General features: G+C 39.4%; 1 protein-coding gene across 4 annotated transcripts in view; it reads right to left on the bottom strand.

Annotated features, from left to right (window-relative positions):
* PAK1 (p21 (RAC1) activated kinase 1) overlaps positions 1–12,644 on the bottom strand; it is a 150,100-nt gene that overhangs the window by 66,135 nt on the left and 71,321 nt on the right. For 2 of the 4 annotated variants that reach the window (XM_067038432.1, XM_059069513.2), the window contains exon 2: positions 2,768–2,975. In XM_067038432.1, the coding sequence (XP_066894533.1) occupies positions 2,768–2,957 (190 nt within the window). In that variant the 5' untranslated portion in view covers positions 2,958–2,975. Of the gene's footprint in view, positions 1–2,767; positions 2,979–12,644 lie in introns of all 4 variants that reach the window. The other 2 variants (XM_059069512.2, XM_059069514.2) reach the window with 1 other exon arrangement.

Genomic DNA, 12,644 nt, shown 5'->3' with positions numbered 1-12,644 from the left:
AATCATCTCCACAATCAACTTTAGAACATTTTCATTACCCCAAAAAGAAACCCCACACCTCTTAGCCATCATCCCCTAATCCCATTCACATCCCCCTACAACCCTAGGCAACCACTCTTCACCTTTTGTCTATGAATTTGCCTGGATAATATGAATTTGCCTGGATAATTCATATAAGCAGAATCATACAGTATGTGGTCCTTTGTGACTGGTTTTTTTCACTAATAATAATGTTTTCAAGGTTCCCCCTTTTGTAGTATGGATCAGGACTCCATTTTTTTTTTGTTACCAGCTAATATTCCTCTGTAGGGATATATCACATTTTATTTATCCATTCATCAGTTGATGAACATTTGAGTTGTTCCCACTTCTAGCTATTATCAATAATGCTGCTATAAACATTCATGTACAAGTTTTTGTGTGGACATATGTTTTCATTTTTGGTAATATAGTAACTTTATATTTTTGATATAAGGTCCTTATCAGATATATGATTTGGGAAAATTTTCTCCCATTCTGTGGGTTATCTTTTCTCTTTCTTTCTGAAGCACAAAAGTTTTAATTTTGATGATGCCTATTGGTCAGGAATTTCATCATCTTCCTGGTTTGTCAGTAAGAACAATTCCAACTTTTTATTTTTTATTTATTTTTATTTATTTATTTATTTATTTATTTATTTATTTATTTATTTATTTGTGGTATGCGGGCCTCTCACTGTTGTGGCCTCCCCTGTTGCGGAGCACAGGCTCCGGACGCACAAGCCCAGCGGCCATGGCTCACGGGCCCAGCTGCTCTGCGGCATGTGGGATCCTCCCGGACCAGGGCACGAATCCGTGTCCCCTGCATCGGCAGGCAGACTCTCAACCACTGCGCCACCAGGGAAGCCCTATTTTTTATTTTTAAAAGTCCTCTTTACTGCATGTAGAAACTTGGGCTGAAAGCCTACTTATTTATAGAGATCAAGAATTATGGTTGATAAAGCACAATATTAAAAATAAGAACACCTCTAAACTGAGGGATAAACAAAGTGGCTATATATGTGGGAGAAGATTCTATGGTAGAGTAACATCACCTAGATCATAGCCCCTCACCTAGGAAGTTGGCAGCTACTACATAAATGAATTAGCCAGAAAACAAAAGTTAAGCAACTTATGTGTGCTTCTTCTATCTAGACCCCAAAAGAGCTCACAATGAAGGTGGGGTAGGGGAAAGGGTAAACACAAAGATGCATGCCTAATGTACTCAATAAAAGTCCTCAATAGTTCTCATTTCAGTTTTTCAACAATCATTTCCTATATGTAAGATCACTGCCTATTAGACATCTCTATGTCAAGATGTCTCAAATGCAAAGTGTCTAATATTATCTTTTCACTTCAAATGCAATGTGTTTAAGTCATCATCTTTCCTGCTCTCCAACCATCAACCTTCCTCACTTGTTCCTCTTCCTGTGTTCCCTATTTGGTTAATGATACTATTTTCTACCATCTCCCCTGATCTGTATGTAGTTATGCAGGTATATTTTTCTGCAACATATTTTCTGCAATTCACCACTGTACTTGGCATATTTGGCCTACTGTTTCAGAATCCCAACTCTGACTTTACCATGTAGTCTACTAGCTATGCCTCCCAGCTTCAATGAAAGAGTAAGAGAAAGGGTACTGGAACTTCCCTGGTGGCACAGTGGTTAAGAATCCGCCCGCCAATGCAGGGGAAACAGGTTCGAGCCCTGGTCTGGGAAGATCCCAAATGCCACAGAGCAACTAAACTCGTGTGCCACAACTACTGAGCCTGCACTCTAGAGATTGCAAGCAATAACTACTGAAGGCTGCGTGCCACAACTACTGAAGCCCATGCACCTAGAGCCCATGCTCCACAACAAGAGAAGCCACTGCAATGAGAAGGCTGTGCACCGCAACGAAGAGGAGGCCCTGCTCAACGCAACTAAAGAAAGCCTGGGTTCAGCAGCAAAGACCCAAGTAGCCAAAAATAAATAAATAAATTAATTAATTAATTAATTTTTTAAAATAAAGAGAATCTGGACACAAGGGACTTCCCTGCTAGTGCAGTGGTTAAGAATCTGCCTGCCAATGCAGGGGACACAGGTTCGATGCCTGGTCCAGGAAGATCCCACATGCCATGGAGCAACTAAGCCCACGAGCGACAACGACTGAGCCCGTGTGCCACCACTACTGAAGCCTGAGCACCTAGAGCCAGGGCTCCACCACAAGAGAAGCCACTGCAATGAGAGGCCTGCAAAGCGCAACAAAGAGTAGCCCCCACTCAACACAACTAGAGAAAGCCCGTGCGCAGCAACGAAGACCCAATGCAGCCAAAAATAAATAAATAAAAATTTTCAAATTAAAAAAAAAAAAGAATCTGGAAAGAAGACATTCCAAATGAAACTAGTTTGGGGGAAAAACCATATCTAAATGAAGACATTTCAATATTTCTTATATTGTGTGAGGTCATAAACAGCTTAAGAACTTAAAAAGTAAGTAAATATATGGCTTCAGATTGCCCAAAATCTGGCAAGAGCATAATTATTTTCCTAGTCAGATATAGTTAATAGAGTATAATAATGGGTCTATTTTCCATTTGATTTCACAGTCATTTCAGGAAAAGAAGATAAGGAATAAGGAAAATATTTAATGAGAAAAAGAGGGATTAAAGGAAAATTAAATCAAGGAAGGGACAAATATTTTATTCAGGTTACAAAAAAAATTGTTTTTAAGTATACAAATGATGAGAAAGAAATGAAATACTGTACTTTTATCACCAGGTAAGATGGCTCGGTAAAATCGGTCCTTCTTTTTCTTCTCCTCTGGGTTTGGAGGCAGAGGTTTGGAACCGTGGTTTAGGGTTCCAGCATCTTTGCTGCCAGCTCCAATCATAGTGCTGGTATTTCTCATCGGAGGGGCTGGGGGTTTGTCTTGAATGTCTAGGCCGTTATTCGACATTGTCAGCACCAGCAGCAGCTACTAGAATCAGAAAGAAGAACATAACTCTTTTATTATTTTTTGAGCAAAAGGAAATATGTGTTGAAAATTTTAAAGGAATCCAAATTTTACAACCCTTCCTCAAGGACCCACCTCAAGCCCTTCCACTGCATACCATGACTACTGCTATCTTATTCAGTCCACCATACTCAAAGATGTAATACCTACTCTGTGCCAAGCACTGCTGACAATTCACAAGGTTCTTGCTTTTCTCTTCATTCTCCTATCTAAGGCATTGGAGAGCACAAAAAACCACCATGATGTGATTTAAAAGGCAGAAATTTGGCCCAGTTAAATTGAGTATGAACCCCTGTGCTACTTAACAAGCTTTAGAGAAATTCCTTAACCACTTGGGTTCCATTCAGTCGTTCACATGAAGATTAAATAAAACTGCCAACGGCATTCCACACAGTGAGTTCTCTGCCAAGCTCTAATTTTGTTACCTTAGGAAAATCATTCCTTCTCTGGCAGGAATTGCATCACTATACCAATGGTCAGTAAAGCTGCTGGTTTTGTAAACAGTTTTACTGGAACACAGCCACATCCATTCACTTACATATTGTCTATGGCTTCTTTCACGTTCCAATGGCAATGCTATGTAGTTGCAACAGGCCTAAAATATTTAGGTTGTTCACAAACCTACAATATTTACTATCTGGTTCTTTACAAGAAAAGTTTGCTGACCCCTGGCCTTTATCATCTCTCCAGCATCTCCTTCCTCTAAAATTTGACCTTGTTCTAAATATATGATGATCAATGCATTAACCATCTTGTCCTATATGGTGCTGAATTTACAGGCAATTTCCAGTGCTTCTGGGAAACAGAAGGAATAAAATCTAAAAGAAAAGGAAAAAAAAATCCCTATCACATGGTACCAGTAGTTTTAGTGAGGATAGATGTTATTACCTTAAATAAGTGTGCTTGGCAATAGATAAATATGAATATATCCAGAGTTAATAAAGTTTCTCATTATTCTTCATGCTACACTGGAAATTATATCTTTAACCATGACTATTTAGAATGTAAGCTCCTTAGAGTCAAACACAACAGTGCTTTTTAGACTGAAGTTTCTAATCATTAAAAAAAACAGTGTAATAATCACCAAAACTTTTCAGAAATATAGATGTCCTTGTATGACCCTCATAAATTCTGATTTAGTATGGCTGGGTTAAGTCCAAAATTTATAATTTTGAAACTTAGTGATCCCAGTGCATGCCAGAATTGAATACCACTGCTTTAGAAGTTAATTACTTAAATGCTATGGACAAAATCTATAGGAGTCTTAACATTTTCTAATAAATGCAGAGCTAAATGATCCCTTGCATCCATTTTTTCCCTCAATCCTTTCTCCACATGCCATCAGTGATCTTAAAACACTCATACCTCTACTTAAAACCCTTCAGTGACATCCCAGAATAAAAGCTAAAGTTCCTTAGCTTGCTTTTGAAGGCCCTCCCATTGTTTAACCCATTCCAACAGCAGCTTCATTTCCCACCACTACCACTCCCTCTAATTCCCCCTGTACTCTAGCCACACCCAACTTCTCCAACTTCTTCAAGTATACTGTAGCTTTCACACTTTCATTCCTTTACACATGCTGTTCCCTCTGCTTAGAATGCCAATTTCCCTATCCTCAAATTCACTCATCCTTCAACTGCTATTTCTTCTATGAAGCCCTTTTGAAATGTTCTCACCTTCAAGAAATTAAGGTCCACACTCCAAAGGCAATGGGTATATTTCCAGGTTATCACATTTATTTTTACTACGTTATTATTATCTTCGCCAGGAAAATGTAACCCAAAGGTCAGGCACGACTTTGTCACCTTTGTAATCCAAAAGAGCCTAGTATAGTATCTAACTCAACAGTGGATTCAATAAATATTTCTATTAATCAAAAGTTTGACAGAGTTATATACCTTGCCTTTAAGGAATTCAGTACAGATGAAATTTTAAGGTCCTTTGCAATCTGGTATTGAACTGCCTCACAAACTAAGCCTCTGTACCTGGACACAGCTTGCATTCAAACCACACTTCAGAAATCTCTGTTCTCCTGAATTTGCCAAGTAGTCTCTTACCCTCCTCTTGCCCTACCCCCGCCTCACCCCCAGTGCTTCTTGTCAGTGATTTGTCCCTCCTCTGACTGATGAAAATCTTACTCATCTTTTAAGATCAAAATTAAACTTCATCTGTTTACATAATTCATCCTGACCTACCTCTGACAAACCAACTGCTCCTTACTTCTCTTTTTGAACAAAAGAAATCAGTAAGCAAGGACAATCTTGTTAACCTAGAGTAACTCTCTGGGTGGTGTGCTTTTTATCCATTTCTTCCAGTTTCATTTTGCAGATTTGTCTTTGCTTTCCCTCCCAGCCCCAACTCAAGTCCCTCAGCTCCCCCAAAGACAATTTCTACTGACCCAGCTCTCAAGAGCACCTTCCCACTCCAAAATTATACTCCCTGCAGCCACCTGATACCCTAAGCAGGCCCTTCCTTGCCTCTTAGGTCCTTCAGCCAAAAGCTTCATTGAATATTATTCCTTTTCAGGATGACAGCCCAGGATTGCACCAAGAAAAGGTTTCATCAACCTTTCTGATAAGGCTTTTCTTCATTTATCAGTTCTTCCACTGTGTTTCGAGAACTCTAGGTGGTAGATCGCCACTTTCAAAAAAAATTCTAAATTATTAAAACCTAAAATCTGTTGTTGGAATACAATGTTTGAATACTCTGTACCACATTCCAGCCCAGGTCATCTAGCCTGTGCTTGAAAACCTCCAGTGACAGGAAATCTACAGTCTCACAAGTCAGCCTATTCTATCTTTGGTGACCTCATTTAGAGAGCTCTCACTTATACTGTTTTATCTTCTCACACTGAATTGCAATTATTTGTTTACACATTTGCCTCTCCCTGCACTTCCTTTCCTTGCCAGACTTAAGACTGAACTCCTCAAGAACAAAGTTCAGTCATTGCAATCCCCAACACCAGGCCTGGCACAGAACAGGTAATCAGTAAAGATTTGTTGAACAAACAAACAAGCAAATGAATAAATAAATAAAAGAACAACAAATGAACAAACAAACACTACTTCCATCTATTATTTCTAATAGAAATATTAGCTGAGGGCTACTCAGCGAAAGTCTATTGCCCCTTCCCAGACAGAACTTTACGTACCTGAAATCATCTCTCAAGACTTCCCCCCACCACCCAATATCTATTTTCTCAATGCTAAACATTGCCAGTACTTCAACTATACTCACAGAACACAAGTTTGTGCCTTCTTGAACCTTTCCTTTGAACTTACTTGGACTTAATATTTCTACACTACTTTCCAGTTTCTCTGCAGCCCTCCATCCAGTCCTTTCCTATGGCTTCTCCACAAGTCTTTACTCTCTTTACACTTCATAGATCCATTCAGAGGTCATTTTGTCCATCTATACCTAGCACAATAATTAGCACATTTTAAAACCTACACTATTCTAAAGTTTGTTTATAGGAAAACAAGTCCAAAATTTCAATCCTGATAGGAAAAAGAAGAATTTTTTAAAATTTTTATTGGAGTATAGTTGATTTACATTGTTGTGTTAGTTTCAGGTACATAGCAAAGTGAATCAGTTATACATATACATATATTCACTCTTTTGTTTTAGATTCTTTTCCCATATAGGCCATTACAGAGTACTGAGTAGAGTTCCCCATGCTGTACAGCAGGTTCTTATTAGTTATCTATTTTACATATGGTAGTGTGTATGTGTCAGTCCCAATCTCCCAGTTTATCTGTCCCTACTCTTATCCCCTGGTAACCATAAGTTTGTTGTCTATATCTGTGACTCTATTTCTGTTTTGTAAATAAGGTTCGTTTGTACCCTTTTCTTTAGATTCCACATATAAGCGATATAATATTTGTCTTTCTGTGTCTGACTTACTTCACTCAGTATGACAAACTCTAGGTCCATCCATCTTGCTGCAGATGGCATTATTTTGTTTTATGGCTCAGTAATATTCCATTGTATGTATGTACCACATCTTCTTTATCCATTCCTCTGTTGATGGACATTTAGGTTGCATCCATGTCCAGGTTATTGTAAATAGTGCTGCAACAAACATTGGGGCGCATGTATCTTTTTTTGAATTACAGTGTTCTCCAGATGCCCAGGAGTAGGATTGCTGGGTCATATGGTAGTTCTATTTTTAGTTTTTTTAAGGAACCTCCATACTGTTCTCCATAGTGGCTGTACCAATTTACATTGCCACAAACAGTGTAGGAAGGTTCCCTTTTCTCCACACCCTCTCCGGCATTTATTGTTTGTAGATTTTTTTATGATGGCCATTCTGACCGGTGTGATGTTACCTCATTGTAGTTTTGATTTGCAAGAAATACACTCAGCTCTTGAATAACATGACCAAATATATATTAAATCTTCTAGCAATCTCTGCAGGTCAAAGATTTGGAAGGATGACAAGCCAACGCCTTCTGACAAGCTGCAAAATAAAGCTAAGCCCGAGGCCAACATTTAGAATGCCAGTTCAGATGGCACCCCTTTATCTATCCTAGATGACAAACTGATATAACGGACAGAGAGAAAGACAGATTGACCATGTGCTCTTAATGCCCCAGAGACTCAGGGAGCCTAATAATTTATAAGCAACTAATTATACTGAAGTACTAATTATTAATCAACTGAATGACTCTATAATAAATGTAGGATCACTGTGAGGTTTCAAAAGGGCCATTGGCAGGGCGATATAGTAAAAAGATGACCGGAGTTAAAATCAGACAAGTTTAAGTCCTGGCTCTGTTATTTACTAGCTATAGTTTTAATAGCACTCTCTTCACCTATGAGCTGCAAACTGTTGTCTCCTCCTGAGCAGTCAGTCTCTAGACAGACACTGGTCAAGAGGCAACCAAGGAGGGGAAGTGATTTATGTTTCTTTTTCTATAAAAAGCATAAAGATACAGTGCTACAGTAGAAAAAAGGGAAAGAAAACACTTTTCAAGTAGCCACTATGTACAAGGTACTTTACATACTGACAAAACCAGTCAGGGATTCAGAGGAGTATGTTCACCAACAACTACTTCTTTCTACTTTACCATATCTGGATTCCACAGCCACAAGTATAAATCACAGCCAAGATAATCAAAGATTTTAAGATACACATAACATCAAAGCCAGAAGCAACCTTGTAGGTCATCTAATCTGACCCCCTCACGTAACAGGAATACGGAGGTCCAAAAAGCAGAAAGAAATTGCCAAAGATCACACAGAAATTTAAAGGTGGGGATTGGAACTCAAGTCTTCTGACTCTCTGCCAAAGGATTTTCCAACTATACTTGAGGTAATTCCCACCCCGCTGTACCTATTCTGACCTAAACTATGCTACCTCTGTTTTACATTTAGATCCGTCAAATCTAGCCAATGGCAAATATAGAAATATATAAACATGTTTGGGCTGGACTTAAGATTGATATTTACTAAATGTCTGCCACGAGCTAAGCAACAGAGAAGGTAATTTCTTGGTCCTCAAATCAGCCATGTGAAAGTTATGTACATCTTTTACTGCAGTTGCAGGTTCTTCACTCAAGTACAATTCAAATAAATAATTTTTAATAAGTACTTACTTGTAAGGTGCTATGCCAGAAACCAGGGAAATAGAGATAAATAAATGAATATGTTCCCAACTCTAGAGGTTCTCACGGTCTAGTAAGCAAGATAGACAGGACCTAGAAAACCACAATGTCAGGCAGATTGAGAACAGTGCTGTAGAAAAGTACAAGCAGTAAAATGTCAGAAGAAACAGAAAGGAAAGACTATATTAAACTGAGGTCATCAGTGAGGCTTCACAGAAGAAGTGGTGTTAAGAGTAGGGGCTTAGGAGAATGCCCTGGTGATCCAGTGGTTAGGACTCCACACTTCCACTGCAGGGGGCATGGGTTCCATCCCTGGTCAGGAAACTAAGATCCCACATGCTGCGCAGTGCAGCCAAAAAAAAACAGAGTAGGGGCTTAAAGAATAAATAGGTCAGACTAGTGGTCTTTGACTCTGGACTATTAGAATTCCCTAGGAGCTTTTTAAAACACCAGATGAAGTACTTAAGAGAGGAAGTATACTAGTATCTGCAATTTACTCTGAAATGCATTTTTTAAAAGTAAGATACATTAATGGATGAACATAGGGATGTGATATAATATACATGTCAATATATAATATATAATGGATGTGATAAAGCAATTTAACATGAAAATGTTAATGATAGAAGAATCTACATGGTGATTACACAGGTATTCACTATAAAATTCTTTCAATTTTGCTGTATGTTTCAGATTTTCCTAATTAAAAAGCAGGGGTGGTGTCGGAGGGTGGGGGGGATACCACTGCTTTAACTCTGATTTTAATTGGTCTGGGATAGGCCCAGGCTTTGGTATATTACCTTGACCAAGGAAAACAGACAATAAAAGGAATGATTTTGACAGAGAACAATGACGGCAAATATATCCCAGACCACAGGAATAACATGTGTGAGAGTACAGTGTGGTAAAACGCAACATGAAGGTGAAAAAGTAGGACACAGCAATCACAGAGGACCTTTCATTTTCTGCAACACATACAGCGGTAGTCAGAAAAATGATCCTTTCTAAGCAGTTCTAGATCTGTACAATGAATGTCCCATGTTAAAAATAAAAGATGACGCTGTTGATTAAAAAAGGCTGAGGGATGACAATGAGAAAAGAAGTGTTGCCTGGAGGAGGGGACCAGCTGCTATCCATCTGCACTGATGACTCTGTGGTGCCTTGAACTCACACAATGGGACTTGGAGTTTAGGAGAGTTCTCTAAATTGCCTAACAAAGTTGCTACACTTCTTTTAAGAGTATCCCCATTGAACCTCCTGGAATAAACGTCTTTACAAATAGGGTTTCAGCCATCACCTGGGGCTGATATTTTAATAACCACTAACATTAATGGAGTTTACAAGAAAACCTGGAAATCTATTTGGTTGGTATTATTTTTCTCATTCATTCATGTAAGTATTTATTCATCACCTACTGTTTGCCAGACTGTGTTAGGTGCTGGGGGTAAAAGAGTGAACAAATCAGAAGAAGCAAAATCTCAGAGATGCTGCCAGCCACCCAGGGTCGCACAGCTAGTGGAGAGCAGAGGCAGGAACCTGAAATGAAGTCTGTGTGACTGCAGAATCGCCTCTCTTTCCACTACACCATACCTCACTGTTCACTCTAGAGGCAAAGGAATGGACTAGATAACCTTTAATATTACCTCAGGCCATTATTTAAATGAAGATGGGGAAGGAAAAAAGAAATAAAACCTATCTCATGTATTAATCACATTTCTCAGTTCCAACAACTCAGAGCTGCTAAGACTGGCATGATCAACACTCTACCCAAGAATGGGGAGTACTGCATGCCCTTGACACCTGGTTATGAGAATCTGATCTTTAATTAAATTGTGCCAGGAGGTTTTCTTTGGCAGAAGCCTGGAGTTCTACAGTCTTAAATTTGCTGAGGGATGTCCTCCTGACAAGTCAAAGACATTCCCGCTATGCAGCCTCCAGCCACTCGCACTGGTTTAGCAACAAGAAAGCAACTGCTGAGGTAGCAGGGAGGAAAACTGGAAGCTCTTTCTGAGCTGTTAGGAAAGCTACTTTAATTTTTGACCCTCAGTTTCCTCTCTTTTAAAATACAGATAGGATTGTCTATTTTACAGAGCTATCATGAGAATTGAAAAGCATATATAAAAGCCCCTAGCATGCTGCCTGACACAAAATAGATGTTCAAAAAACACCTGTTCTCATCCCCCACTCATCTATCCAGTTTCATCTCTTCTATCTCTAAACTTATCATTCCAACCCAATCTGCTTTCAGGCTACTGCCTTTGCCCACACTTGTTCTCTCTGCCTAAAATGTCCCAACTTGTCTGCCAAGAAAACTCCTACTCATTTTTCAAGACCTGGCTTGATTCACTTCCTCTACAAACCTTCACACAGCCCTTCTCCTATTTCTACCTTGCCCCAAATTTAATAGCATTTTATACATAATTCTATGCAGCAGGTTCCATATTTCATGATATCAACCTCACCAGACCATGAACAAGTCAAGGGACAAAACTAAGTCTGATTAATGTCTATGTCCCCGAGTCCCACCCAGCACAGACCTGGCACAACTAGGTAATTAGTAACAGTTCACTGACTAAAAGGCAGCCTAGTTTAGAGAAGAAAAACACAGGAGTTGGAAGGATCTTGAAAAATCAGCTAGTTCCAAATCTTTATTTCATAGTTCTAACATAAAACCCATAAGGGTATGCAACTTAGCTAAGATCACTCAATGAAATAGAATACATGGAAAACTTCCTACAATTGGAGAGGTATGAGAGGTAGCAAAATGAAATGGAAAAGGCAGAAAGATTTGGAGTCAGAGAATTCAATTAACTTATGCTGACCCTATACCTTCACCCTCTCCTCTCCCTACCAATAATACTAACACATCTTCCTCACCTCTATCACCCCTGCAGATAGTCACTAGAGTGACTCACAGAAACCAGCACCAAATGTCTTATAATCCTCCTCCTACCATCTTGGAAAATTCCTGACCTGTATCCCCCATTGAGCTATTCCCAATAGTTAAGGGAAAAATTCAAATTTAAGCTTCAAACCTCCAGCCCTCCCCACGGATGGCCTGAACTGAGAAAATAATCACTAAAACCTGAGGCTCATACAATCTGAGAGCTGAAGGAACAAATAAGGTGATATAGTTTAACCTCCCAAGAAACACTGGAATCTATTCTGCTGTCTCCTAGATGGATGATCTTCCAGTCAATCTGCCTGAACATATCCTATGATTTCCCACACTGCCACATGCTGCCTCAAAGGAACATATTGTCTTGGAAGTATTAGGAACAACAGAATGAAAATACACTGCCCTCTCTCCTTTAAAAGAGAATCACGACTAATTTAATCAAGCTTCCAGTGTCCATTTACTTCAGACAGCCTTGACCACCCAAACTCTCATACCCAACCTTTTCTGTATGTCCTCTAATCTGACCAAATTCCTCAACCCTTTCCTGACTCTGGATCCCTCCCACTATTTCCTCTGGAGCTTCCCATTTGTCATGGGCTCATTCCCCTTGCCTCTTTGCCTTAAAAGAAATTTGGTTATCTCCTGAGAAAGAGACTTCTCTAGCAGCCCTCTCAACTGAAGGCTGTTTTCTCTCTTACACCCAAACTATCAGTGTGGTCCTTAATTTTCAGTGCCATTTACAAACCACTCCTTTTTCTTCCTCTTGTAAAACCTCTATTCCTTTGAGTAGCCTCCACTGGCTGCTATCACACTCCCTTGCTTCCTAATACCTACTTCCTGGACACTCCACTCAAAGGTCCCTAGATCAGTGTTCTTCTGTACCCTTCCAGTACCCTCTGTACCCTGCCCAGGTGGTTCAACAGCCACAATGATGACCCTTCCAACACTCTGGCTATTTCATTTGCTGACCTATAGTCCAAGTTAACCAATACTCCCATGGTCACACCCTGGACCTTATCCTCAAAATGTTCATTGACTCCAATATCTAGAGAGAATCATATATACTCCAAACACAACCTCCTATCCATGTAGCTCACTTCTTCAAGAACTTCCACTACAATTCCC

The sequence above is a fragment of the Kogia breviceps genome, chromosome 7, assembly GCF_026419965.1.
Source record: "Kogia breviceps isolate mKogBre1 chromosome 7, mKogBre1 haplotype 1, whole genome shotgun sequence".
NCBI classification, from domain to species: Eukaryota; Metazoa; Chordata; class Mammalia; order Artiodactyla; family Physeteridae; genus Kogia; species Kogia breviceps.
This window is presented reverse-complemented; position numbering and strand designations above follow the sequence as displayed.